Source organism: Prinia subflava, chromosome 2, assembly GCF_021018805.1.
Source record: "Prinia subflava isolate CZ2003 ecotype Zambia chromosome 2, Cam_Psub_1.2, whole genome shotgun sequence".
Taxonomy (NCBI): domain Eukaryota; kingdom Metazoa; phylum Chordata; class Aves; order Passeriformes; family Cisticolidae; genus Prinia; species Prinia subflava.
In genome coordinates, this window is record NC_086248.1 from 52690008 (window position 1) to 52713868 (window position 23861).

The 23861-nt window shown below is 40.1% G+C and overlaps 1 protein-coding gene across 2 annotated transcripts in view; it reads left to right on the plus strand.

Annotated features, from left to right (window-relative positions):
- The window catches only part of NCOA7 (nuclear receptor coactivator 7), an 83697-nt gene that overhangs the window by 8482 nt on the left and 51354 nt on the right, over positions 1–23861 (plus strand). For both annotated transcript variants that reach the window (XM_063389946.1, XM_063389947.1), the window contains exon 2: positions 15707–15836. In XM_063389946.1, coding sequence (XP_063246016.1) covers positions 15787–15836 — 50 coding nt within the window. In that variant the 5' untranslated portion in view covers positions 15707–15786. The remainder of the gene's footprint in view (positions 1–15706; positions 15837–23861) is intronic.

Below are 23861 nucleotides of genomic sequence, written 5' to 3' on the forward strand. Positions count from 1 at the left end.
TCAAAGGTGAGAACGTAGTGTGAGCTGCTGCAGCAGGATCTGACACAAGAAATTGCTGCTCTAGGCAGCTGGAGCTGCTCATGAACAATAATTATGGAAATGAAGGACAAAAGGACTCAATTTCCCTTTGCTATCCAGTAGGCGTGAAAGGAAAGCTGGAACAGAACCAATACTGAAAAAAATGGTAAAGCTCTCTGTCCAGCACCTGGCTCGTGCTGTGTGTGTCTCAGTGGGTGCCCAGTTTAGCAGTAGGCAGTTATGGTCCTCGCCTCATCCGGCAGAAGAAACTCAGTGTCATCACCCAAAAAGCAGCTGACTGACAAACCTTTTCCTCATTGTGATCAATAAGCCAAAAAGTCAAAGGCTTTCTAGGTGTAGCTTTTGCGTTTGTGAGGTATCTACCTGCTGATGGAGTTATTGGTGGTGGGGGTGGCTGTACACATAAGCATCAGTGTACACATAAGTCCGTGTGTGTACACATAAGCATCAGATGGAACAATATGAGGAAATTATTATTTCCATACTGTGTAAACACTGGCTGATACAATATGATGGCAGAGTTCATCAACACACATTTTAAGTATCACACAAACACAGGCCCTTAGACTGGGTCATAGCATTTGAAGCAAACCATAATCGATTAATGGGCACCTACCAATCTTAAAAGTCCACCACTGTGCATTAATACGAGAAATGTATGACTACTTAATGAGAGGACAGCAATTGTAGCATGTAAGGTAAACACAGGCTAAAAGCCTGCTACTGAGTCGAAGTGTTCATCATGTCATTTCATCACCTAGGGGATGAACAGTGACTGCATCCTTTAGCACCACGATATTGCACACACATCACCCAAGATACAAGTATGCCTCTGTAAACCACAACCACAAAGTTGATGGCTTCTCACTCCCTCTTGTGAGCGATCTGCACCCTCACAGATGTCCAAGTCATGTTGCTGGCAGTTTTGCTGTGAGTGTGTCCTGGGGGTTTCGCTTTCCCAAAAAGAAGAAATGTAATGCTACATTTGATGAGTCAAGTCACCAAGAGTGCTCGCTCAAGTGACCTCTTTTGACTAGGAAGGAAAGCAGAGTAGGAGAAGCAAGTCTTCGGTTCCTTTTCCTTCTCCTACTTTTTGTTCCTTTTTAAAATCTTACTCCCTTGTCATTTTTCCCTAGCCAGATTTATAAAACAATGAGTTACTGACAAAATTCACAGCAGGCTAGAGGAAATATATTTCCCTTCCCAAACAAAATGTTTCAGATTGCTATATTAAACACATAGTGAGGAGTATTTTTTTGCTTCCCACTTTTGTTTTCAAATCCTTCTATTGTAGGTGGAAAGCTGTATGTCTTTGTTCCTGGTCAAAATGTCAGGTGGGCGTGAGTGGTTGTGCTGGTGCTGGAAGCTGTATGTTGGGAACTGTTTGTTCAGTTTTGGGGTGGGCAGCGCTCTGCAGCCTTGCATGGGATGTGCCTGTGTATCTGCAGTCTCTCCCCAGCTTGCCTGCAAGGGCAGACTGCAGGCAGGCTTCGGGGGCTCTGGTGGTGCTTCCCAGGGAGCTGCAGTGCCCAAGGTCGTACAAAGTGCCCACAACCAGGTGCAGTGCTTTGCTCATGCAGTGCTTTGCTCTTCTTGCACCTGTGCTGCTCTCGGTCTCTGACCAAGCTTGCAGAAAGAGTACCAATATTTCAGCTCAGTACCATACAGTGTCCTCCTGACCTCCCTGTACTTACTTGAGAAGTAATGACTTGTCAGGGAACCACAGTTCACCCTTTAGGAAGACTTCTGGATTACACTTGAATTTTTCCAGGTGTAGAGTACTTATCATAATGTCTGCAAGCCTTTCTGATTGTTATTTATCATAACAGGTGAACTGTGCTTTCAGTTGCATGCCTCGAATTCCTGGTGTTGTGTGGTCGGTCCGATGCCCCTGTCAGAGCTTGTTGAAGCTGTTCCCAGCTCACTTATTCTGTGCCCTGTAGTACTCCTGAGCTGTAATTAAGCATTTGGCCTTCTCTTTGGTGTGCTGTGTGTAGATCTCACCAAGGGGCCATTTCTTCCCTGTTGTTGCTTTTCTTATGGCTACTCTGTATGTTTCTCAGGGGATCTTTTCAACATCCTTCCTGAAATGTGGGTTGTATGAGTACCTGTGTTTAAGTAAAGCTAATATCAAACTGATTTACAGGAACAGAAAACATGCAAACTTAGCAGGGAAATTATACCTGTTTATACAGGCAAGATATGTGTTTATCTTTTGGTTACAATGTCAAAATAGCATTGTTTGTGTTTCATTTTGTGTTCACTTTAGGATTTAAAAGCTTTTTGTTAGTATTATTTCTAGAAAGGAAATTTTCTCTTCCTGTACTCTCACTCATTAGTGACTGATTTGGGAATCTTCCCATAGTGTTTCTGAAGATTTCCGAGGGCCATTTCCTCAAAATCTGAGACACTGCAGGCGAGGATCAGTTCTAGTGCACCAGACAGAGGAAATCATGGCTTTGCTTTAGAGAAGTTCACAGTGAGAGCTGTTGCTTCCTTGGACTCAGCCTTATCTTAAGAAAGTTAAGGTGTTCCCTGACTCATTTTTTTCAAGGAAATTTAACCTTTTCTAGCAGTACTCTTTCTCTCTGCTGTTACTCCAGTCTATTTTTTTCTGCTTTCTGCCCCACATGCCATCTGTCTTATTTTCTAGTTTGTTTTCTTTTTAAGTATTCTAAGGTCATGCAGCGGATAGAAAATAAGTATGAATATTCACAGAGCATCGCTGCCACCTTGATTCAGAGGGGAAGAGGTGTGGATGGCTTTCTGCCAGATCAGCTGATGCTGTGATTGTAGAAGCTCCTTGGGTCTGCCTAGGTTGTTACTTTGGAGGAGATGCTGCGTGGAACAATTCAGTGTTGTCAGTGGCCTGGCACAGCTTCTGTGCTGTGTCAGTAGGCTTTTGCTGTCATTAACTGTCTCATGGTTAAGTAGTGCCCCAGTCTGGTGTCAAGGGCTTTATTTTACTCTCAATTTAAGAAGTATCGTTTTTAGAATGCTTTTTAAGCAGCTGTACTAATGCCAAAGACCTGGGTACTTGTGATAAAGCCGGGTTTAATCTGTATGCAGATTTTGGTAGCTGCAGCAAACTCAGCAAAACTTTGTAGGCCAGAAAGCGTCTTGAGTTCTTCCTTCATGCTTTGTCACAAAGGTTCATAGAATTCAGGGAAGCACTGAAGCGTATAATAATTTTACACATGAAGATTTTTTGCATGATATTTAGAATATATATATATATGAAAGAAATTCTTCTCTTGTATAAGCAGTGTTTCCCATTTTGTACTCTCTTTTTCCATCCTGGTTGCTGATCAAGCCTTTTGTAGTGAAGCTGCAGAAGAGTCCTAAAGGTAGGAGCTGTGGTAATCTGTAACATAAAATCTGGTCTGTACCTTCTGTTGCAGCTCCAAAAACTTCTGAAATGCAGGTATTGTCTGGTAACTGTGTGGTGTAAGCAGTGATATCTTGGTGATAATAGGTGAAGAACCAAGCAGATGAAACTTTTACTTTGTTACAGAACATTGTGCTGAAATGTGGCCAGGTATGTGGTGACAGATTGACTTTGGCTGCTGTGAGCCAGTCACTTGTGCAGATCTGGCCTAAATGATTAACAGCTGATGAACATGAACGTCCTCTTGCCACCCAAATATTTGGGGTCAAGTCACAAGCAGCGTGGGTCATTGTCAGGCCAGTTAGGAAGCAAATTGAGAACCACTAAGGTATGACAAGGGTGGCTTTCTGCCAGTGCCATGAGCTGTTCTTCAGTCCTCATGGTTAGGTATCCACTGAAGAAATTCCATTTGGTTTACAGGTAATTTGGTTTTTGGTTTTTTTCTGTGATATTGTGGTTTTTTAGCGTATAGTGCTGGGCAGTGTTGGTTAGGTGTGCCTTTTAAATAGGGTTGAATAGAGGGGTAGCAGGACATCAGTGTGCAGAGGCTAGGCAAGAACTTCTGTGACATCTGCATTTGTGTCCTGCTGCAGTCATACTTACAGGATGGAAACAAAAATCTCCTTTGTTGGGCTTCTGCTGATGTCATTGCTCACATCACACCACATCAAATGTCCATGTTCTTTCTGTCAGGAATTCTAGATTCCTTCAAAGGGGTCTCTGTTGCTAACTGATCCCTCAGTGGACAAATTTTCAAGTGGTCTGTTTGTTTTGAAAATTGGATTCTGTTTGTAGTGCATAACTTCTGTTAGTACAAGTAACACACTGGTTGTCATGAAAAGAGATTAAGGAGATGAAGATTAGTTTTCTTCTCTCCTGTGCTGTTGACACTGTGCACCTGACCCTGTTGTATGAGAGGTAAGTTTCAGTGTTTTGTAAACTAGTTGTGTCCTTTTCTAAGCCCAGCTCTGGTAGTTCCCAATCCCAGGCTGACCCTCGCAGGTAATAGGCAGTTTTTAGGGGTAGAGGACTAGAGATTGATCTTGAAACCAAAGTGGTACTGCAAAACCAAGAAATAATGAATCTGCTAAGGAAGGCTGTAAACAGCAAGGAACGTGAACCCTAGGAATGAACCAGACCTTATGCACTGGTGTGTGTTAGAGGATTCTTTTGGCCTCCATGGGTGGTGAGCTGTGGGATAACACTGCATCCAGGAGAGCAGTTCCTTGCCTTTCTGCTCAACTATGAACACAATTCAAATTTAAGAGAAGAACAAGGCAGGTGTGTTAGTTTCTTTGTTTTCCTCCAAGGAAGGAGGTGTAGACTCAGACCCGGCAGAGCAGAGTGATGCTGCTCCTCTCAGAATGGGACCTTGCTATGTTAGGAATGAGCCATGATTGAAGGCTGCTGTGGGTAGTGTGTGCAAATGAAAGAGGAAAGCCAGTGAGGTTTGCAAAAGGAAAGGTGGTGCAGCTGAAGGAGCCACTTCAGCATCAACCTGATTTTGAAGATGTTTCTGAGGAGACATGTATTTCTTTTTACTTGGTAACTGTCAGGTGTCCATTTTGTTGTGGACCAGTGTTGAGTTTGAGATGTAAAGGCTTGAAGTTACAAGATGCATTTCTTGGGAAAAAACTGTCATTGCCCTTACTAAATGGTAACAGTCCTTCAGAAGCCTGTCCTCTGATTGTGGAGGGTTTATTTGTGGTTTGGTTTGGTGTTTTGTTTTTTTTTTTTTTCTGTTTGTTTGGTTTGGTTGGGGTTTTGGTTTGTATCTAGAAGCTTTGTAAAGAATCAGACTTCCATGGATGTCACATGGAATCAGGTCTTCACATTCAGTACTGAGTAAAGTTTACAAGTCTTAACTGCTTTGCTGTCAGCATTATATTGCAATTAAAATAAAAAGTTGCACAGTACTCTGTTTTATATCTGTTCTGTAAATTTTGATTTCTTCTTCATGCCATGTACTGTTTTTTCGGAGTTCTGTGATAAAAGACCTGTGAATGATTTTCTCACTGAAAGCCTCTATGATGACAGAATCCCATGTTATAAATTGGAAGCTACTTCATCTGGCCTTGAAACATATCTCTTCTCCTACTTCTTTTTTTCCCCTTCTTTTTACTTTTCGAGTCCAGCATGCAGATATCTCAGAAAAGCAATTTTGCCCTGTGGAAGATAGAGCTGTTCACGAAGTCAGCCTGCCCACGTGTTTGGGATTGGATATATGAGTTTTAATCTTAGCTCCTGTCATAATTATTGGCAGGAACATGAGTCGGTTTATGGTTAAACTTGATGACCTTAAAGGTCTTTTTCAATCTAAATGATCCTTGATTCTATGAATCTAGCTGTGAGGTACTACCCTTTTCATAGGCAATGTGTCAGTCCTTTTGAACTACAAATCACTAATGCACCCTGATGGGGTAGGTGCAAACTGGTTTTTGTAATTTTTTTTAAAGTGTAGGTCTCTACCCACTTTTAACAGATTTTCAAAGACAAGTTTTCAGTTTTAGCACCAAAAATGGAGGGACTGTGGCCCCCTCAAAAATAGATGCTTTAACATGGAAAAAAGCAAGGCCAAATCCAAAACTGCTACTGCTACTAAATATATACTGCTACTGCTTCACCAGAAAACTTATACACATCTGTTTTTTATGCAACAGCACTCAAGCTTAATTCAGGTGTATTTTTAACTTTTTTTTTGTTTGCTAAAGCCCTGAACCATCTCACTGATTGAGTGCATGCAGAGTTGAGCAAGTAAAAGCCCAATTAGATATGCTGCAGGAAGGATGGCATACAACAGTCTTGCATGAATCATAACATTGGTCTATTTTTTCTGCTTACATAGACATAGTGAACCTTACTTAGCTGAATAATTTTGAGGAGTTAGCTGTGCATGAATGGTGAGAACACAGAAAAATATAAAGAACTTTTCTGTTTCTGCTTCTGAAGAAGCAAGCAGCTCTTCAAAGAGTTGCTCTCTAATTAGTTGGTAAATGTGGCTGTGCTGTAGTGTGTAGCAAGGGGAATTCCATTTGAGAGAGGAGTTTTTGCACTGCACATAGTGCAGGGTGACTCAGTACAAGGTCAGCAACTGTGTGTAGTGTTGTCAGGAATCTGGAGGTGGAGGAAGGAAAAAGGGTAAGATAATGGAAGTTTTCAGGATGTTTCAGAAGGGCAAGACAACTAAATAACATTCTTTTACACAATGCCTAAAGGGATTTTGCTGGGAAGAAGGAAATAATTAGAAACATTGCTGCTTTTAAAAACAGGATTCAGTCTGTGCAGTGTGAAGAGAGTTTGATTTATTGTTGATCATTGTAATTTTGATGCACCTTACAGTGTCAGCGTTGGAACGCCTATGAAGTTGCGTAGGTGTAATACAAGGGCACACTCAACAGGCTGCAATAAATTTTGCTGGTTAAGCAATTGAAAAGTAAATAGTGAAGGCTGCCAGCGTTAATTTTGTGCATTACAAATGTACAGTATTTTGTGTTACAATTAAACCGTTCAGTGTTGCTTAATATACAGTGTCAGCATGTGACAGTTCAGGTTGCTATGGAAACCTGGCATTTTGGTTCTGTTAGCCGTGTTTCAGATAGGAAAACATTAGCATTGCATTACTGCTAGACTCCTTCTGCCCCTACTCCTCAGCTTCTTTGCTTCTCAGTTGGGAGATAGGTGACAAAGAAGAAGCAATGACCTGGAATTTGCATGAATCAGGGTCAATTGTAAAAAGAGGTGTTGAGCTGAAACTTAAAAATTATAATTTTACCTTCAAGTAGTTTTTGTGTCTAGTTGCTTTTTGAAGTAATGAAGTTTTTTAATACTTAGTTTTCACAATTCTCTTGGGTGATTTGAGGTGCTTTTTCTAAACACCTGAAAATGATGGGGTGCTTTTTAAAGAGAAGTTTCCAGTAATTTTCACAGTATGATTATGTATATTGTTGGAAATGTGCTTGATGTGAAAAACTGACCATTTCTAGTACTTTTTGTTAGACTGATGGATTTGTTCGTCATGGGTTTCTTGTTGCCTGGTCTTGTCCTGTAAAGCTTTAAGTCTCATTGTGTCCAATGGGAATATTTAATATAAACCTTTGGGACCCAAACTAATTAATAACTGTAAACAGAAGGTGATTTATGGTACCTGTGATTGACAGTGTAGATATTTGTGCCAAGCATCAAGCCACATCTTTGTGATTTAAGAGTCTTCAAACACCATTCTCTTTCTGCTCTACCTCAGCTTTATTTACATTTCATATAAATGCCTTTCTTGTGTTGGTGGGAAAAGAGCTGAGAAGAGAGCAAGTTTGCTGTGAAGCTGAGGTCATGTGTTTGTCTTCTGTAGTCTGTTTGTCATCCCATGGCACTCATCTTTCCACATGTGTGCTTGCAAATGCCCACAGAACAAAGCAGCTGCTCAGGGAGTCACACTTAGGGTTTTCTGCCCAAGCTTTCTGATGTGAGGCTGTGCTTGTAATTCAGCCATGTGCAGCAGAGCCTGCTGGAAGGGGTGTGAGCTGGTGTGGTGGGATATAAACTGAAATGCAGATACAGACTTCTGAGTCTGCTGCAAGTCACTGGTGTGGTAATTTTGGGTGGAGGAGTGTTCTCAAGCAGCTGAAGTGGGCAAAAGGGAGAAAGTCAAAGGGCAGTAATACTTGAAACTGACAGCTGCTTGTCCCATGGATGGATTCTAATGGCCTGAGACAAGAGAAAGCCCAAATTCTTTGGCTTGGCACTTTGACAGGTACCCCTTGATCACCAAAGGATATTTGCTGTTCATCTGTCTGCTGTGATGCTGCTGTTTTGCCGGTGCAAATCCCACTGTGTGGCCTGTGCAAGCTACTTCATAGAAGCAACTCTGGAGTGTGGCCAGGCCTGCAATATGTGACACTGTGGATCCAGTGGCCTTTAGCAGCATTCTGATATGGGAAGAAGGGAATATAAGGAGAACTTCATTATGGCCCTTACAAACCTGGTAGCAAACCTGTAATTCCTTGGGTCTGGGTGTTGCTTGTATGTATCTTTCTTGACCTTATCAAAACAGATACACAGCGCTTTGTTTGAAACACTAAACAGATCATGAAACCAATTGTTAAGAGCAAGGAGCATGATAGTGTTGACTGACAAAACAGGAAGGTAGTGCTGAGGGGATTGTCTGAATGCTAGTTGATGTGCTGAATGTTCATCAGTCTTTTGTATTTTAGAAAACTGCAAGTACTTGGTGTTTTAGTTGAATGTGGGGGAGCACATAGATGAAAAGTCTTTTGTGTATTTGCCTCTATGCTCCAGGCAGAGATGAGGGAACTGTGATATCCATCTTACCTTCTCTGGGTTTGGTAAACTTCATCCTTCCATGGTTCATACAATCACGGAGTCATTAGGACGGAAAAGACCTCTAAGATCATAAAATCCAATCTTTGACTGAATCCATATTGTAAAGGGCTATGTCTGCTCATTTTTTGAACATTTCCAGGAATGGTGACTCTACCACTTCCTTGGGGAGTACAATCCAATCCTTAACCACTATTCTAACGAAGAAATATTTCCTAATATCTACCCTGAACCTCCCCTGACACAGTTTAAGTCCTTTCCTTGTGTCCTATCACTAGTTGCCTGGGAGAGGAGGCTGACTGTCACCTCCCCTCCTCTTTCTTTCTGGTAGTTTTAGAGGGCAATACTGTGTATACCTGCACAGTGTGAGCGTGAAAAGCTGCAGGGTCAGAGGGCTTGGACTTGATGCTTAATTAAATTGGGGTAGGTTGAAACAGGATATACAGTAAGATAAAAGTATTAATTATTTTAAAACATCTGCAGCAATGTTCTTGTTGACCTAAAAATGAAAATCTTCCCAGGTGGCCTGATTTCCAACAGCACTGCACTTTTACATTTGGAATAGCGTAGCACTCTGCCTGTTAATAGTTTATGCTGTGTTTTGTAACCAGTTTCTGTCTAGCAGCTGAAGCTGAGTTAAACAGTAAAATGCATTGTTCTGTATGGAAAATGCATCTGGTGATGTTCAGCTGCCAGTGAGGAAAGTTTAGATCTTGATGTTTTTGTCTTGTGGCAACCTGACTGGTGATGTGGAATTTCTGGTAGCGCATTTGCTTCCTCTTACTCTGCGTGAAACATGACAGCCTGAGTTAGTGGGTTAAAGCCTCTTCCTCAGTAAGGCAGGAATAATTTGTCTGGAGAGTTCTTTGGAGCTCAATCAAGTTTTGTTATTGTTCTGTTTCTGAATCAGAAATGTGTCCACTACATTGATTGTAATTTATTTTATTTGAACTTTGTTCATGTGGACAAACTGTTGGAAATCCAGTAGGGGCACTGAAGGTGATCTAAGCTTAGCCCGTTCTTACTTCATCAGTAGGGAATGAAAATGCTGGAACTTTTAGTTTACTGCACCACTGTAGGGGGGATAATAACCTCCTAAACATTTTACCCTGTTCTTCAAGAGCGAGGGTGTTTGCTTTCTTTTCCTATCTTATCTCCAGATCTTGTCTTCTCTGTCCTTGAGAGTCCATAGCATGCAAATAGCCACACTGAATATCTTTATTTCTCTCTATTTGGAGAAACTGAAATTGTGACTGTTCTGTGTTGAATATGAACAAGAAGTCTAGAAATTGCTTCTGCTTACACACTTATTTTTCTACCTCTTTAATTTTTGTATTTTATTTTTTGTGGATTTTAACAGTGCGCCCTTGTTGCAAGAAACGTGGCAGATGTAATACTTTGAAGATGAAAGGCATAAAGAAGAGTTATTTATTTATTTGCATCTGCACAGTGCTCTGGTAACTGCCTTGGGCTCATCAGAGGCACAGCTAGCAACCCCCAAGGATTCAATTTCAGATCTATTACATTGAAACTCCTTCCCTTCTATCTGTGATTTGTACTACAATTTCTTACTCTTCCAGCTTGAGAGATATTTTTAATATTGCTTTTGAAGTACTACAAACATACCTTTTCTTTTTTTTTTCCTTAACACTGGCTTATTGGTGTAACCTTTGTCATCCCTCATGCTGCATCTTTTAGGGGCCGGAATTGGCCCACCTACCTAGAAGACTTGTTATTCATAGGAAGACACTGTTGCAGAGTCATAGACCTAAGGTAGATCATTAGTAATGTTTTGTGTCTGAATAGGAGCAGTTTTGAATGTTGCTATTACAGCAGGTGATGGGAAGTGTGTGGTGCAGTGAACAGATGTGTGTGCTGTTTGTAGTCTCAGGGGCAGAGGTATAGTAGAGAAGCAAAACTAAAAAAATACTGTTGTGTGGGACACTGTACCAGATTGCAGATGAATGCTCTGTGGTGTGTCTGGGCAGCATCCTGTTCCCTCAGCACAGTGAGATCTCCCTGTTGCATCCTTGCTGTGGCCATGTCTGCTTGGCTGTCTCACTGGGAGCCTCGTGCCTTCATCTGTTCTGCCTTCCTAACTGGAAAATTTGTGTGTAGACCTCTCATCTTCTCTGCTTGTTGTTCACAGTGGGATTGTGCCACTGTCTCTTGCATGATGAGGCTCCTGCTAAGGTATGGAGTACACTATCCTTGACTTGGTTTTCCTGAAGTCAGTTAATTGCCTTTTTTACATACTTGCTCCTTGCTGAAGGAACTGAGTGAGTCTGGATCCTCAGAGGAGTTAGAGTGGGCTTTTTATTTTCTTTTGTGGATCTGAGCTATGATTCTTACGTATATGCCTGCAGAGGCAGATCAAATCGAGGCTGTGCTGTTGGTTTCCAAAGTTAGTCAGTTTAAATTTCATAGAAAATAATAACTATGTCCTTGTCAAAGTAATCTCCTCCTGTGTTCTCACTGCTGCTGCTTATTGAGGCTGGATTAAAGCTACTGGGAGGATACTTGCACACATTGCTCTTCCACTCTCATTTGAGCATGCAAAGGTAATTCTTACAGTTTAGCTCCCCATTTGCTAAGCAGGGAATTACATAATTTTCCTACCTCATGAGAGGTTGCGAGATACTTACTCTACAGGATCATGAAAAATATGTCTAGAGAATTGCATGACCTTGAATGTTTTGTTTCTCTCTATGTTTTGCCAGGACTTGCAGTGAGCACAGATGGCCAGAGAAAAGCTATCAAGTCCACTGAATGTTCTAAAAATAATCAGATGCTTCTCTGGCTTCTCTGTTGCTGTGCTGTGGGATCTACTGTTGTTCATGTGCTGGGTTTTGGAAAGTGATGCCCACAACTGAAGGATTGCTTGTTGATGCTTTAGAGTCGGCAGACAGATTTCTGGGTGCTTAACCCAGAGCACAGCAAGCAGGACTTTTTCTTGTTTCATGAAAATGCGAACTACTTAAACTGGAAGTAGCAAGGTACATCATTCTTCATGCATGAAAAGGGAAGGAGAAGGGAGAAAAAAGAATTCTGAAAAATTGGTAAATTTGTCAAAGTCTTTAAAGGGTGCTCTATTCATACACTAACTTATTTTTAATCTTCCTTTCCCTTTGTTTATCCTTGCACTTAGAGCATCTTCTGCTGCTAGTTTTGATGTACCAGTGCAGGAGGCTGCTGTTCTGCAGTACCAGGTTGCAGGGAGGACAGCAGGACATGGAGGTCTTGAGAGTGTGGTGACAGTTAAGTGGTGTGGGTGTCCATGGTCAGGAGTTCAGTCTGTTCCTGTGACTATAACATTTTGGTGTTTTGGGGGTTTTTTTGTGGCCTTGTTGGAAGATTCCCCTCCTAATTACAAATGTTCAGTAACATCCCCAGAACTCCCTGTCAGAAAGACTAGATAGACAAAGCAAGTGTCCAGACATGAGTAATTATAAATTAAAATACCCAGAGCAGTAGGACTAAAACAAGAAAGAACAAAGTATGTTTATGTATTTTGTTCTTTTCTTTATGTAATTATCAGGTGCTGACACCAGCTAAATTTGGAGAGTGGCAAATTTTTAACAGGGTCCTTACTGAAAGTCATTGTTTGGTTTGCCTTGAAATGCCTAATTAAAGAATTAGGATTGCTGTAGACATGTAATGTAAGCTTTTCACAGTCTACTTCTGTTTCAGTGTGTAGAAAAGGTTAAACTGAGCCTGAAATTTATATAAAATCAGCTTTGTCATCATTTGAGTTTGGACTGAACTCATGATATATGAGTAAGTTGTCTGTTTCTCAGCATATAAATATCCCCCGAATATGTACATTTTTAATAGCCTGCTGATTCAGTATTCATCTGTGCCAGAAAGGAGCTGCCAGGAAACCAAGATGTATTTTAATCATATAGCCTTAAAAACATTTTAAGCAGGTGATAAAGAGTACCTTGGATTTTTTTACTTGTAAAATATCAAAGGACAGATAGAGGAGAAGTGTGGTGTAGGTTTGCCTTTTTTGATGCAACTTTAAATTGTCAGTGACATCCAATAAAGTAAATGTGGCTTTTGTGCTTAAAAACTAAAATTGAAAAGGACCTCTCAGAAATACTAGTTTTCTGTAGCAATTACTGCAGGCTGTGCTATGTTCCTCCTAGCGGTCAGGTTTTCCCTTTTTTTTTTCCTTTAAGGCAACTAGTACAAAATTCCCAACAGCACAAGTAAACTCAGAACTTAACAAGTCAGCATTCCTAATCAGTTTGCTATTTTCTAGTACTATGTTTTCAAAGTATAATTTTCAGACTTTAATATGCCTTGCTAGAATAACATTGTTGTTTCTTCTAAGAAGGTAAGCTAAGTAAGTTTTAGGTCAACAGAGTGGGAGCTGACATTAAATTATGGTATTAGGAAAACTGACTTTAATTGGTGACTGGATATTATATTACTGTACATTTTTATTAGCAGAAGAAAAAAAATTGCCTGAATGCATTTGCCATGTCTGGTCTGTGGATAACATTCCAATTTTCTGAGTGCCCATCTGCTATAAATATAATTATTTATTTTTTTTTAATTCTTGATTTATTCCTCCTCACCATGTGAAAGGACTTGGAGTTGCATTTCTCTGGTGAGAAGAGCAAGCTCCATGCCCGTGCTGGCACTGCTGGCTTTGTTTTGCCCTGATGAAAGCAAACAGCAGCCTCACCCTGGGGAGCTGAGCAGCGCCTCGCTGCTTTGGTGCTGGCACCTCCTGCAGTGTCTGTGGTTAGGTCCAGGCTTAACCTCCTCTGCTCCTTTTCTGTGCCCCTTTTTGCTGAAGCAGGGGGTGGCTGCTCTGGCACTGGGCCTGACAGCGCTGGGGGCAGGCAGGGCTTTCTCCTCCTGGCTCCCTGGGCAGTACTGCTGTCTTTGTCTGCCAGCCTGGAGCTGGGCAGGTACTTCTGTGATTGGGGATGTTAGATCATGGGAGAGGAAGAGAATGAATGCCAAGAGCATGCCACCGACTCTTGCACGGGATTAGGCAGGGAGAACAGATCTCCCTTGCCTTTGTTCATCCCAACTGATCTTGTTTCAGTGGGGTGAGGGACTCTTCCCTCTCCTCATTCCCATGGGTCCTGCTGTCCTTGTGGTCATGGGTTTCATACTATATTGCTGCTTTGGGGTTATTGGATAGTTCTTGGTGTCAGTGTGAGGCTCAGCTCTGGCCTGTCAGTGCCCTCATGCCACATCACAGTGTGATGAAGGGGGAAAAGTGGTTCCTCTTTCTTTGAGCCCTTTTTGTAATTCGCCATAGAGGTTGTAGTTGTACTCTTTGGAAGATTTACTGTAACTCTAAAGGCAGTGCTAATGAAGCCACCAGTTCTGATCCTCTGAAGATCTAAGAACCTGCACCAACGGGGAAGAGAGAGATGAATCAGAATGCTCAGGCAGTTTGTGGTATCTTCATACAGACAACATCTGGGCAGACCAGTTTGTTCTGATGCTGCTGTTATGCTTCTGACATGTAGTTTTTTCAGTGTCCAGCTGAAAGCTGCATCAGGAGTTACTTTGCAGAAGTAAAATATCCTCTTCATAAAGCTAAAGATGTCAGATATTTGCCATTCAAAGAGTACCCATTACTTAAGACTACCTGATGTGTAAAAATGAGAGCAACTTGATTCTTTCTGATGCACTGGATGTATTCAAAACTATTGAATTAGAAAAAGTGCATTTTGAAGCAATGGACTTCATATGCTGTGGACTAATCATCCATCAATAAGGAAAGAAAATGGTGGCAAGTATTTGTAGTAGACTCTAGCATGATTTGTTCTTTGGCTTTTCAAGTAGATTAGTCTATCTTTGCTGCATCATCTCTTTTGTTGACATCTGGCAGTTTGTAGCTTGTGATCTTTTAATGCTGGGGAAAATAATGGGAACTGATTAGGTCCCAGAGGATTTTTTCTTTTTTTGCTATGAATCACAATTTATGTGGCTTCCATTTCTTTGTTATACAGCCTATAAGACTAAAATGTTTAGTAGTAATTTCTGGTTTGAGTTTATTCTGAAATACTGATAAAAAACTCTAAACTTATTTTGTGCATGTGCCATCAGGGTAGACTGGATGTATGATGAGGAGGGGAAAATGATAAAACATCTTGGCAGGGATCTTGGACAGCAGTTTATGTGACATGTTGTTAACTACAGTAATTATAAAGCAGTTTGGAAATTCTCAGCTCCTGTTTTCCAAGTGCCGTGGTACAGCATTCTGCCAAGAGGTGGTGATTTTCATGTAAAAAACCAGTGTTACTGGTCTCCCTTTTTTTTTCTTTCTTTTTAACTTCTCAGATAACCTAGATAACCTTCCCTAGTCCTACCTATTTCAACGTGATTGCATTTCATCTGGAGAGCCAGAGGTCCATCTTGTTTCTCCCTGTATGGTTGTTTGAACTTGTGTATTGGTCACAACAGTCAGACCTTGTACAGAATGTAGATCACTCTTTTTTCCTTTGCATTGTTTTAAGACTTTCAAATCTCTCACAGTCTTATAGTATTTTTAGTAATTTAGAATTTAAGTTCAAAGTGAGCATTGTGTGTCTTACTGGTTATTCTGTTTATACTACATATTTCCAAAGCTTCTCTCGATCTGCCTGTCTAGGAAACACACGAGACCTGGAAGATGTGTTGGTATGAACTTGAAAGTAGTTTAATCTTTTTTTAGTTTTTTAGAGTTTTAAAACGTGATGCTGCTCTTTGGGTTACGTGCTTTGCAAAATGTCTCTTCCAGTGCTGAGAAACTGGCCTGAGTGCATTTATTGGTTTGTCTCATTGAATACTAAATGGATACTTCACTGCAAATATTGGTAAAAGGTTTACTTCGCTTTGTCACTGGGTCAGCTGTATTTCCACAGTCTCTTGGGTTTTGTAGGTGTTGTTGACATGTTGATTTATGAATTTCCTGTTTTTAACTGTTCTGTACAGGAGACTCTGCCTGGATATGAGGTACTGACGGAAACAGAGCATCGTGCTTGGCTGCTCACCGTGCCCTTCCACTGTAAATAATGGAGACCAAGGAAGAGAAGAAGGAACGGCGACAGGGCTATTTTGCTCGGTAATCTTACAGGGCTTATTTCAATATTGATTAAAATACAGAACTCCTTATTCTGCCTTTTTCACAAGGCAGAATATGATTTTTCAAGTATGTATAAAAATGAAACCCATGCTGCAGTGTGTATCCAGAAAGTGCTTTCCTTGCTGTATCCCTGAACTTTAAGTGGTGATTTTTTTCTTTTCAATAGTAGAGGAAACTTGAATTATAATTCTAATTTATAATAGTAAACTGTTCTTGGATACTTAATTGCAAATTGCACTGCATTTGAGCTTCCAGCATTGAGTTCCTGGACAGTGTTGTTAAAAGCAAGCATATCTGAAGCATATGTGTGTCTAAACCTGAAGTTTATTTGATTTCAATTAAAGAACAGATTAAGTAGTATTATCTCATAGGGTAAGGCTAGCTAAGAAAGGGTCATCTGACTAAACCATATTATCTTGGTTAAATTAAAGCAGTGTTTTTTCAGTTGGTCATTTTTATCATTTGGAATTCATGATTGGTGATTTTTAAGAAGTAAGTGACATTGTTTTCCTAATAATTAGTCTTTGTTAATTTAGCAAGTTTCTAATCATCTCTGAGCTCTGATGTACAAGAGGAACCAAAGCTCACTTACTCTTGGGAAGGTATAGGAAAAAGGTTTAAAAAATCTTTGCCTCCAAGATGTTTTCGGTTCTGTTGAAGAGGAGAATTGTATCCCATCTCTACTCAGTGCTAAATAACCGTAGCCTTAGTGCATTACAGACATTTAGAGGCATGCCTGTCACAACATTTAGAAGTAGTGTGGGGAAAAGTTGCTGCTCCTTTATTGCTATTCAGGTTCTATGCAATGGTGGCTGAAGACTGGAGGAAGTTTTGGTCATGTGTTAATGTCTGGTGATCTGCTTTCCATTTGGAGAAAGGCAGTTATGTTGATCTTGGCACAATGCTGCAGTTTGGGATTCTGAGAAGGGGAAATGGATAATGGCACCTAAACAGAGCTGGCATTATGAGGGATAAAGCAGAAGTAGATAAAGGGATTGTACTAAGGAACAAGTAATTTTGTGTTAAAGAAGACTCAGGCTTTGAGACGGATGTCTGAATAAGATGCTTTAGTATTGAGAACGTTTTAGATTGTTTCTAAGTGCTGTCTGCTAAACAAGTGGAAAGTCTCAAGAGGCTTTCAGGAAAGTCCTTGATGATTGTATGTAATCTGTTTTCCTCTGTCATCTTGTGAGTGTTCTCTTTTGAAAACTCACAGGGGCAGCATGTCTTGTATGGGTGTAGAACATTGAGCGAAGTTCAAAAAGATGTGATATCAATGTAGTATTAGCACTCAGCTGCTGTATAACTTTGGGGAGGTTATGTGTCTCTTCCCCTCCCAGCTTGTATCTTTTTTTCTTTATATTGGTAACAGGCCCTTAAGTCCCACTCTAAGCAAACTTGTGGATGACTTTTACAAGAATGTCCTTGCAGACCCTCAGGTTATATGTTAGTAGAAGCTAAAGTCTGTCAGTAGGTGTCATGCCCAGCTTTCCTTCCTGCACATTGTGTGTGCACTTAGGGACAGGGGCAGAACTGAATTTACATTTAGCATCCTAAGTGCAGCACACTTCCTATAGTGAGCAGGTGCCACAGGGTCTTGCAGATGAACGGTTTAAATGCTTTGCACGATGACCCAGATAAATGTCATACAAATACCTGAAAATAATAGGCAGACAATATTGTACTATATAGTCCTAGATGTACTAATATAAATTAGTACAAAGACAGTTCCAAAAATGTCCCTGGGTTTTTTTTAAACTATTTAAAATTTTGGCTTGATGTCAAAAGTCAGATTTTGACTTGACACAGAAGTTACCAGATTAGGTGCCTCGTACTGGGATGTAGATAATTTAATCAGGTGCATGCTTTGGTGTTGCTATCAGTTTAGGTTGTTTTGTACCTTAAAATCTGTAGTTGTGTCCTTAAATTTAAGTACTGAGATTCGATAACTTCTGGCTCTCATACAGTTTTGCACGCTGCTTCCAACACGCTGCTTTTCCTGCCAATTTGGGCTTACATTTATTAAGCTAAGAGCAACCATAGCCAGTTCCCAATCACATATGCCTCTGTACTTCCATTACTGATTTTTTCCCTTTATGTCTTATTACTGTTATGTTTTGTGTGTCTAAGATAAGAGTAGTATTTACAAAATCTAAATTTGTGTGTAGTAAACATTCTCAAGGGGCAGACTCTTCACCTCACCTTTACTTTAATCTTGGTTTTTTTTTGCCTGTGATCAGATGCTTCATGGGAGAAGGCTTCTGTTCACTACAGAAGAGAACAGGAAATGGGTTAGACTTTTTGCCAGCAGGAGGAAAATCTGTGCTTCTTGTCAGAAGGGTGGGGAAAAGGACTGAGAAGAAGGATCCCTTTTGCTTATATCCTGGTTATAAAGGGGAAAATGTTTACACTCAATGTTGGTGGAATAAAATAATTAATATAGTCCACTAAGTACCTATAAATGGAAATACACAAATTTTAATAGGAAATCTTAATGTGAAGGGAAAGGTTATTATTATATTTACAAGATCAAAAGCATAAACTGAAAAGTAGGAGATTATGCTTTTTCTCTTAAGCTCCTGATAACAGAAACCCAAGATCTCATTTGGCAGAGTCAGGGAATATGTGAACATGAGCAATGAGACAAACAGTTGCCTCGCTGCCCAGCCAGCATCCCAAAGTGTCTGAATTCCCATCAGAAGCTGGCTTTTGACCTTCAGGGCAGTGTGATCTTGGTGCCTCCTGGGCAGCTTTTAGCAGGGGTGGTGCTCAGTGTCTTGAGTAGTTACACTTGCAGTTCTTGGAAGGGTTAGCTTGAGAATCCCAAAATATGTGCTGACAAAACAGCTCCTGAATTGCAAGATCAAGATGAACATGAAATTGTCTGCGTATCTGTCCCCCAAATTTAACATTGTTTACATATTTATCCTTTAAAATATTTGAAATTGCTCTGTAGAAGAGACCTACTCAGCCATCATACTTTTCCACTACAGATAGTTATGGTCCTAATGCCTCAGTTTCCCCAGGTCTTTCCCCCTCCCTTTGGCAAGTGAAACTGAAATAAAACCTCCCCCACTCATTTTTGTTTCTTACCAAATACAATTTTACTCATTGTGTTTTGTGGTAAAGGGCTTATTTTTTGCCTTGATTGGCAGGAAATGAAAAAAGTGATTTTTTTTTTTCAAACAAAATAGAAATGTCTTCAAAACTTTTTAAGGAGTGATTTAGATTCCTTGTGTAGATAAAATGTTAAGGCTCGTAGGAGTTTAACAGGCAAGAAGTGAAAGTATAGGAGTAACGTGTGAGCATAAATTTCTCTTATGCAATAGGTCCGTATTTAACTGTTACTCCTACTTAAAGACTATTCTGTGTACTTAAATTTTCTTTCCTTCTTTTCCCAGCCATGTTTTTAGGCTTTTCTGTTGCCTTCTGTGTCACTGGCTCCCACATGGACCAGTATCTGTGCTGGTATTCAGCAAGTCCAAAAATAGACAGCACAGTGTAATGGATGTACACAGTGGCACATCTATGTATAATGACTCTACTGTGACATTTGGTGCTCTTTATTGTGATTATGTTCCCATGAACCCATGAACAGATACAACTTCTTATTTCCCTCTGCCTCTTCATCTTCCCTCTCACAGAATGTAGGACTTCTCTCTTTTCCCTTGCCCATTGTGTAGGCTTGAGTTCAGGGGTACTTCACCCATAAAATCAGTAGCCATTAAAATTTTAACTTAATTTGGAAAGAAACTACCAAAATGAATGTTGTGTATCACGTGGAAAGAATTGCCCTGGATATAAATTTGTAGTCTGGAAGGCTGAATGTACAGCTTGAAAGTGGAATTGGTTTGCATGTGGTATTATGCGATACTGGATATCTTTGGACAAGCTGTTAGAGGATATGAGAAATCGTAAGGGAGGAGTTTGAATAGTTTTTTGAAAGAATGAGAAAAGAGTCTCTCTCAGGTTCAAGTTTTCTGGGTCTCAGCATTCATCACAGCAAGTTACCGAGCATTTACCATGCTTTGTACAACCCTGTGTCAAGTAGCTGTCTACTACTGTCTTAGGGAAAAGAAATAGGTATGCTGTATTTGAAAACATGCTGCTTTTCAACAAGTTGACCAAAATACTTCTATTAATTTTATTAATTGTTATGTCTTCAACTTGTGGTGACCTTAATCTGAACAATCTGTGTGGAGATGAACTGTAAAACCCATACTTAAGTTGAATGATTTCTTAATAGTTTCTAGGGGAATTATGAATTTTAGCTTTCAGTTTCTTTTTGGTCACCACTGAGAGCCAGATTTCAAGCCAAAAATGAAGCATTTGTATTAGGGAAAATATTCTCACTGGGATTTGGGTGCTTTTGTGTTTATTGAATTTACATTGGTCCTGCTACCATCATTCTGTTGAGAAAACTACATAAATGTCTAGGACATACTTCAAAGGCCATCCCAGTACTCAGAGACTCTCTTTAGCTGCAGGTTGTTAATACTTTTTAGAACCTGAAGCCAGTTGTAAAACTTGATGCTCACCTCCTCTTTCCTTATGATGTCAATATCTAAAGGAAGTAAAGGAATCCACAGCATATTTTAAGTTAATTTAGGTTCTTGGCTTAGATACCTAAATTTACATCCGTACAGATGAAGGTTTATACATTAAACTCAAGATTTAAAGAAGATAAATATAAGTATTTACTGTAGTTGTTGTTTACTTGTTACCATCTCCAATTTACAGCTTTTCCCTCCCTTCTAATTATTTTTAATACTTAAAAATAGATAAAACCATGCAATAAACGGTGTACAGCTTTTCAGTCACATTGTTGGTTATGACCTAACCTTAGCTTTCCTTTAAAGTATTCACAACAATTGCAGCAGTAGGAATCATTGATACATAGCTACTGAGCTGTGAACAGCTGGAGTCTGGAAAGCTTAGCTGGGGAAGGCATTATATGTGCTTGTCATGTTGTTATGGTTTTTCCCTGATCCTTGCTCTTGGAAGCTTTTGGAGATAGGATGTTGGCTTGCACAGATCCTTGGTCTGACACGCTGTGGTCATTCTCTTGGTCAGTCTTTTGCATATTGCAAGCTATCAGATTTGTGAGCATCTCATTTGGACTTTTCCTGTCTTCTGTTTTATTCTCATATTCAGTAGTTGCGTGCTTCATATTTTTTATTCCTGTGGCTATTAAGACACAGTAGGATGATGAAATAAAATGCAGTAAGCACAGAGGGACTGTGTGGAAAAAGAGAGTCAGTGGTGGCTAGGACAGAGGAAAACCTAGATAAGAAATACATGCACAAAGATACTTCCTTGAGGGTGTCTCATGTATGTGAGACCTTTCCTGAAGCTTTTCTGTTAGGTGGGGTTCTTGTTGGCCAGACTCATTATATCCATGTAACAAATTTCAAGTGTTGAGGGCTCCACAGCTCACTCTTCTTCCAGCAGTTACCTCCTGGCAATTGTTCTAAAGCTGCTAAGCCAATGTGTTGATGTTTATTCAGGTTTCCTGTAGCACCCATAATTTATTTTTTGCTATTAGGAGGAAAAGTTTTCCACGCATTGTTTTTAAAACAAACCATCATGGAGGTTTATCTTGGGTGTGAAGAATAGTTGAGTCAAGATCCTGGAGATGCTTAAATATTTTTAAATGGCTCTAGGAAATAATACATCATTTCAGTTCATTTGTACAATGAAAATATCTTAATTGTGCTTCCAGATATATAAACATTACCTCATAATCCAGTTACTGAAACTGAATAACAGTATTGCATTTTACTTTATTGTTTCAGGAAACGTCATGTATGCCTGAGGCATTCTATTTTGTAAGAAAAGACTGAATATATCACTACTTAAGATTTATGGGGTCCAATGGTTATTATTTGCTCTGTTATTTAGGGGGGGGTGTGTACAGGACAGTTGATTTGCTATGGTGGATAGCTGAAAAAAATCCATAAAATAGTTTCTGAAATATACAGTATTATGGTTTACCTTCCAGGTATTTATGGTTGAGGGGGTTCAAAATTTTTAGCAGACTTTCTGTCTTCTGTGTTGTAGGTCAGTATTTTAGCTGCTCTTTGCACCTGTCATAGTGTAAGATGTTGAAAAATGTCTAGAATTTCACAGCATCTCTGGGACCTGTTGGGTGGAGCTTTGGGAGGTTGGTCAGGTCCTTCACATGTTTGAGGGACACTTGCTATTTCTTGCTTACAAACTTCTTAGTCTATATATATATATATATATGTATATCTATAAAATTTTCTTTTTCTCATAGGTGTAAATCTGGAGAATGAGAGGAAGGGAAGGAAAACTGAACCTGCTTTTTCTGAAGTGTTGCATGATAAAAGTTGAACATCTGTTTATCTTGTGAACTGTTTCTTCATCTCACATTGAAGTTCCTTTCTGGATTCCAAAGTTTCTGTGAGAGCAGGCTTGTAATTCTGTGGTGCAGGATGGAATTCAGCAAAAGAGCACGAATCACCATTTTCTGATTAGTTTTTGAATCACAGTTATTCCCAGTGTGAGTGCTTCCTCTGGGAAACATAAACAAGAGAGTGATTTCTGCAGTCTTAGTTCTTTCCAGTGCTTTCATCCTCAAGAGTATTGGAGTCATTTAGGATTGAAGAAGAATTTTGTTACTGGTAACAGAATTAGTGAAAGTATTTAATGGGGCCCTGAGGCTTTCCTCAGGCTTCTTTAAAACTTTCCAGTACCAGAAATGCTGTTTATGGAGATACAAAGCTTATGTAAGACAGGAAGCAACCTCCTCACCCATTCACTTCCCCCTGCATGTGAAGTGGGACTTGGGTAACAGTGTGGCCTCTGTATGAAGAGGCTGGTTGTAGGACAGAGAAGAAAGGCGGAGTTTTGTGACGTTCTTGATTTCTTTGAGAGCTGTATCACAGACTAGGCAGAGAAAAGAGTTTGGTTAATCTTCAAATGTACTGTGTCACACCACTAATTTCACAATTTTTCACCTTGCAAGGTTCTTGTAAGGTTGGATTGTTTGACAGAAGAATGCAATGACCTTAAGTTTGCTTTTCCCAAAGGGACCTTTGGGTGTCTCTTATCAGCTTTAAAAAGAAACTTATTTAGCCTTCTTTATAGAACATAAATAGTTACACGATGGCCCTTTTGATGTGGATATCTGTGCAGTTTTGATAAGAGTTGCTATTTACATAGTTGCAATGTAATTTGTCTTCCTTTACTTCCCTTGCCCATAGCCTACAGCTGGGAATGCCGGGCACTGAGGGGTGTACCTGGTGGGCCATGCCATTTACCTTTTTGCTCTTGGAGAGATTTAAAGACATACCTTAAAAATTATAAAATTTGTAGGCTTCACAGGGTGGCTTTCTGGATAGGTGAGATACAGACTTCTTACTGTATCTGATATAATTACATTTTTGAACTGCACGGTTTCTGTAGTGTCTGCAGATATGGTCTTTGCTTTTCAGCCTCCCAGGTGTGTGTTCTGTTCTTAGGTGCTTTATGTATCTGCTGCATAAAGTTCTGCTTAACCCCAGTGAACTGTTTTAAAATTAAGTCTAGCTTAAACACTGGTGGAAACGTAGCATAATACTTGGCAGAAGTGTGGTTGCATGGTTGATTTTAAAGTGATGTTGTTCAAGATGCAACTGAAAGGAGGTGGTCACACTCAGCCTTCTGGTTTTGCATGTCTCTTACGTGTGACAGAGCTATCATCACTGAGCTGCTCCAGCATGAAGGGGCCTTCCAGAAGCAGCCACCTAAAGAGATGCCTAATGGTACTGACTTTTCAGTGGTGCTGCTAATTATCTCCTGCTCATGCATTGAGAAATAGCAACTGCCTGCTTTTGGCAGCAGTCCTGGTCAGCTCTCCTGTGCTTTGTACCACGTGGTGGTAGGGAGTAGGCTGTACGGTATTTTGAGAAGGAGAGCAGTCAGCATTGTAAGCTATGTTAGAGTTTGCTGGATTGAAGGAAACACAAGCTGATAACAAGCTAGCATGCACCCTCAGGGAAG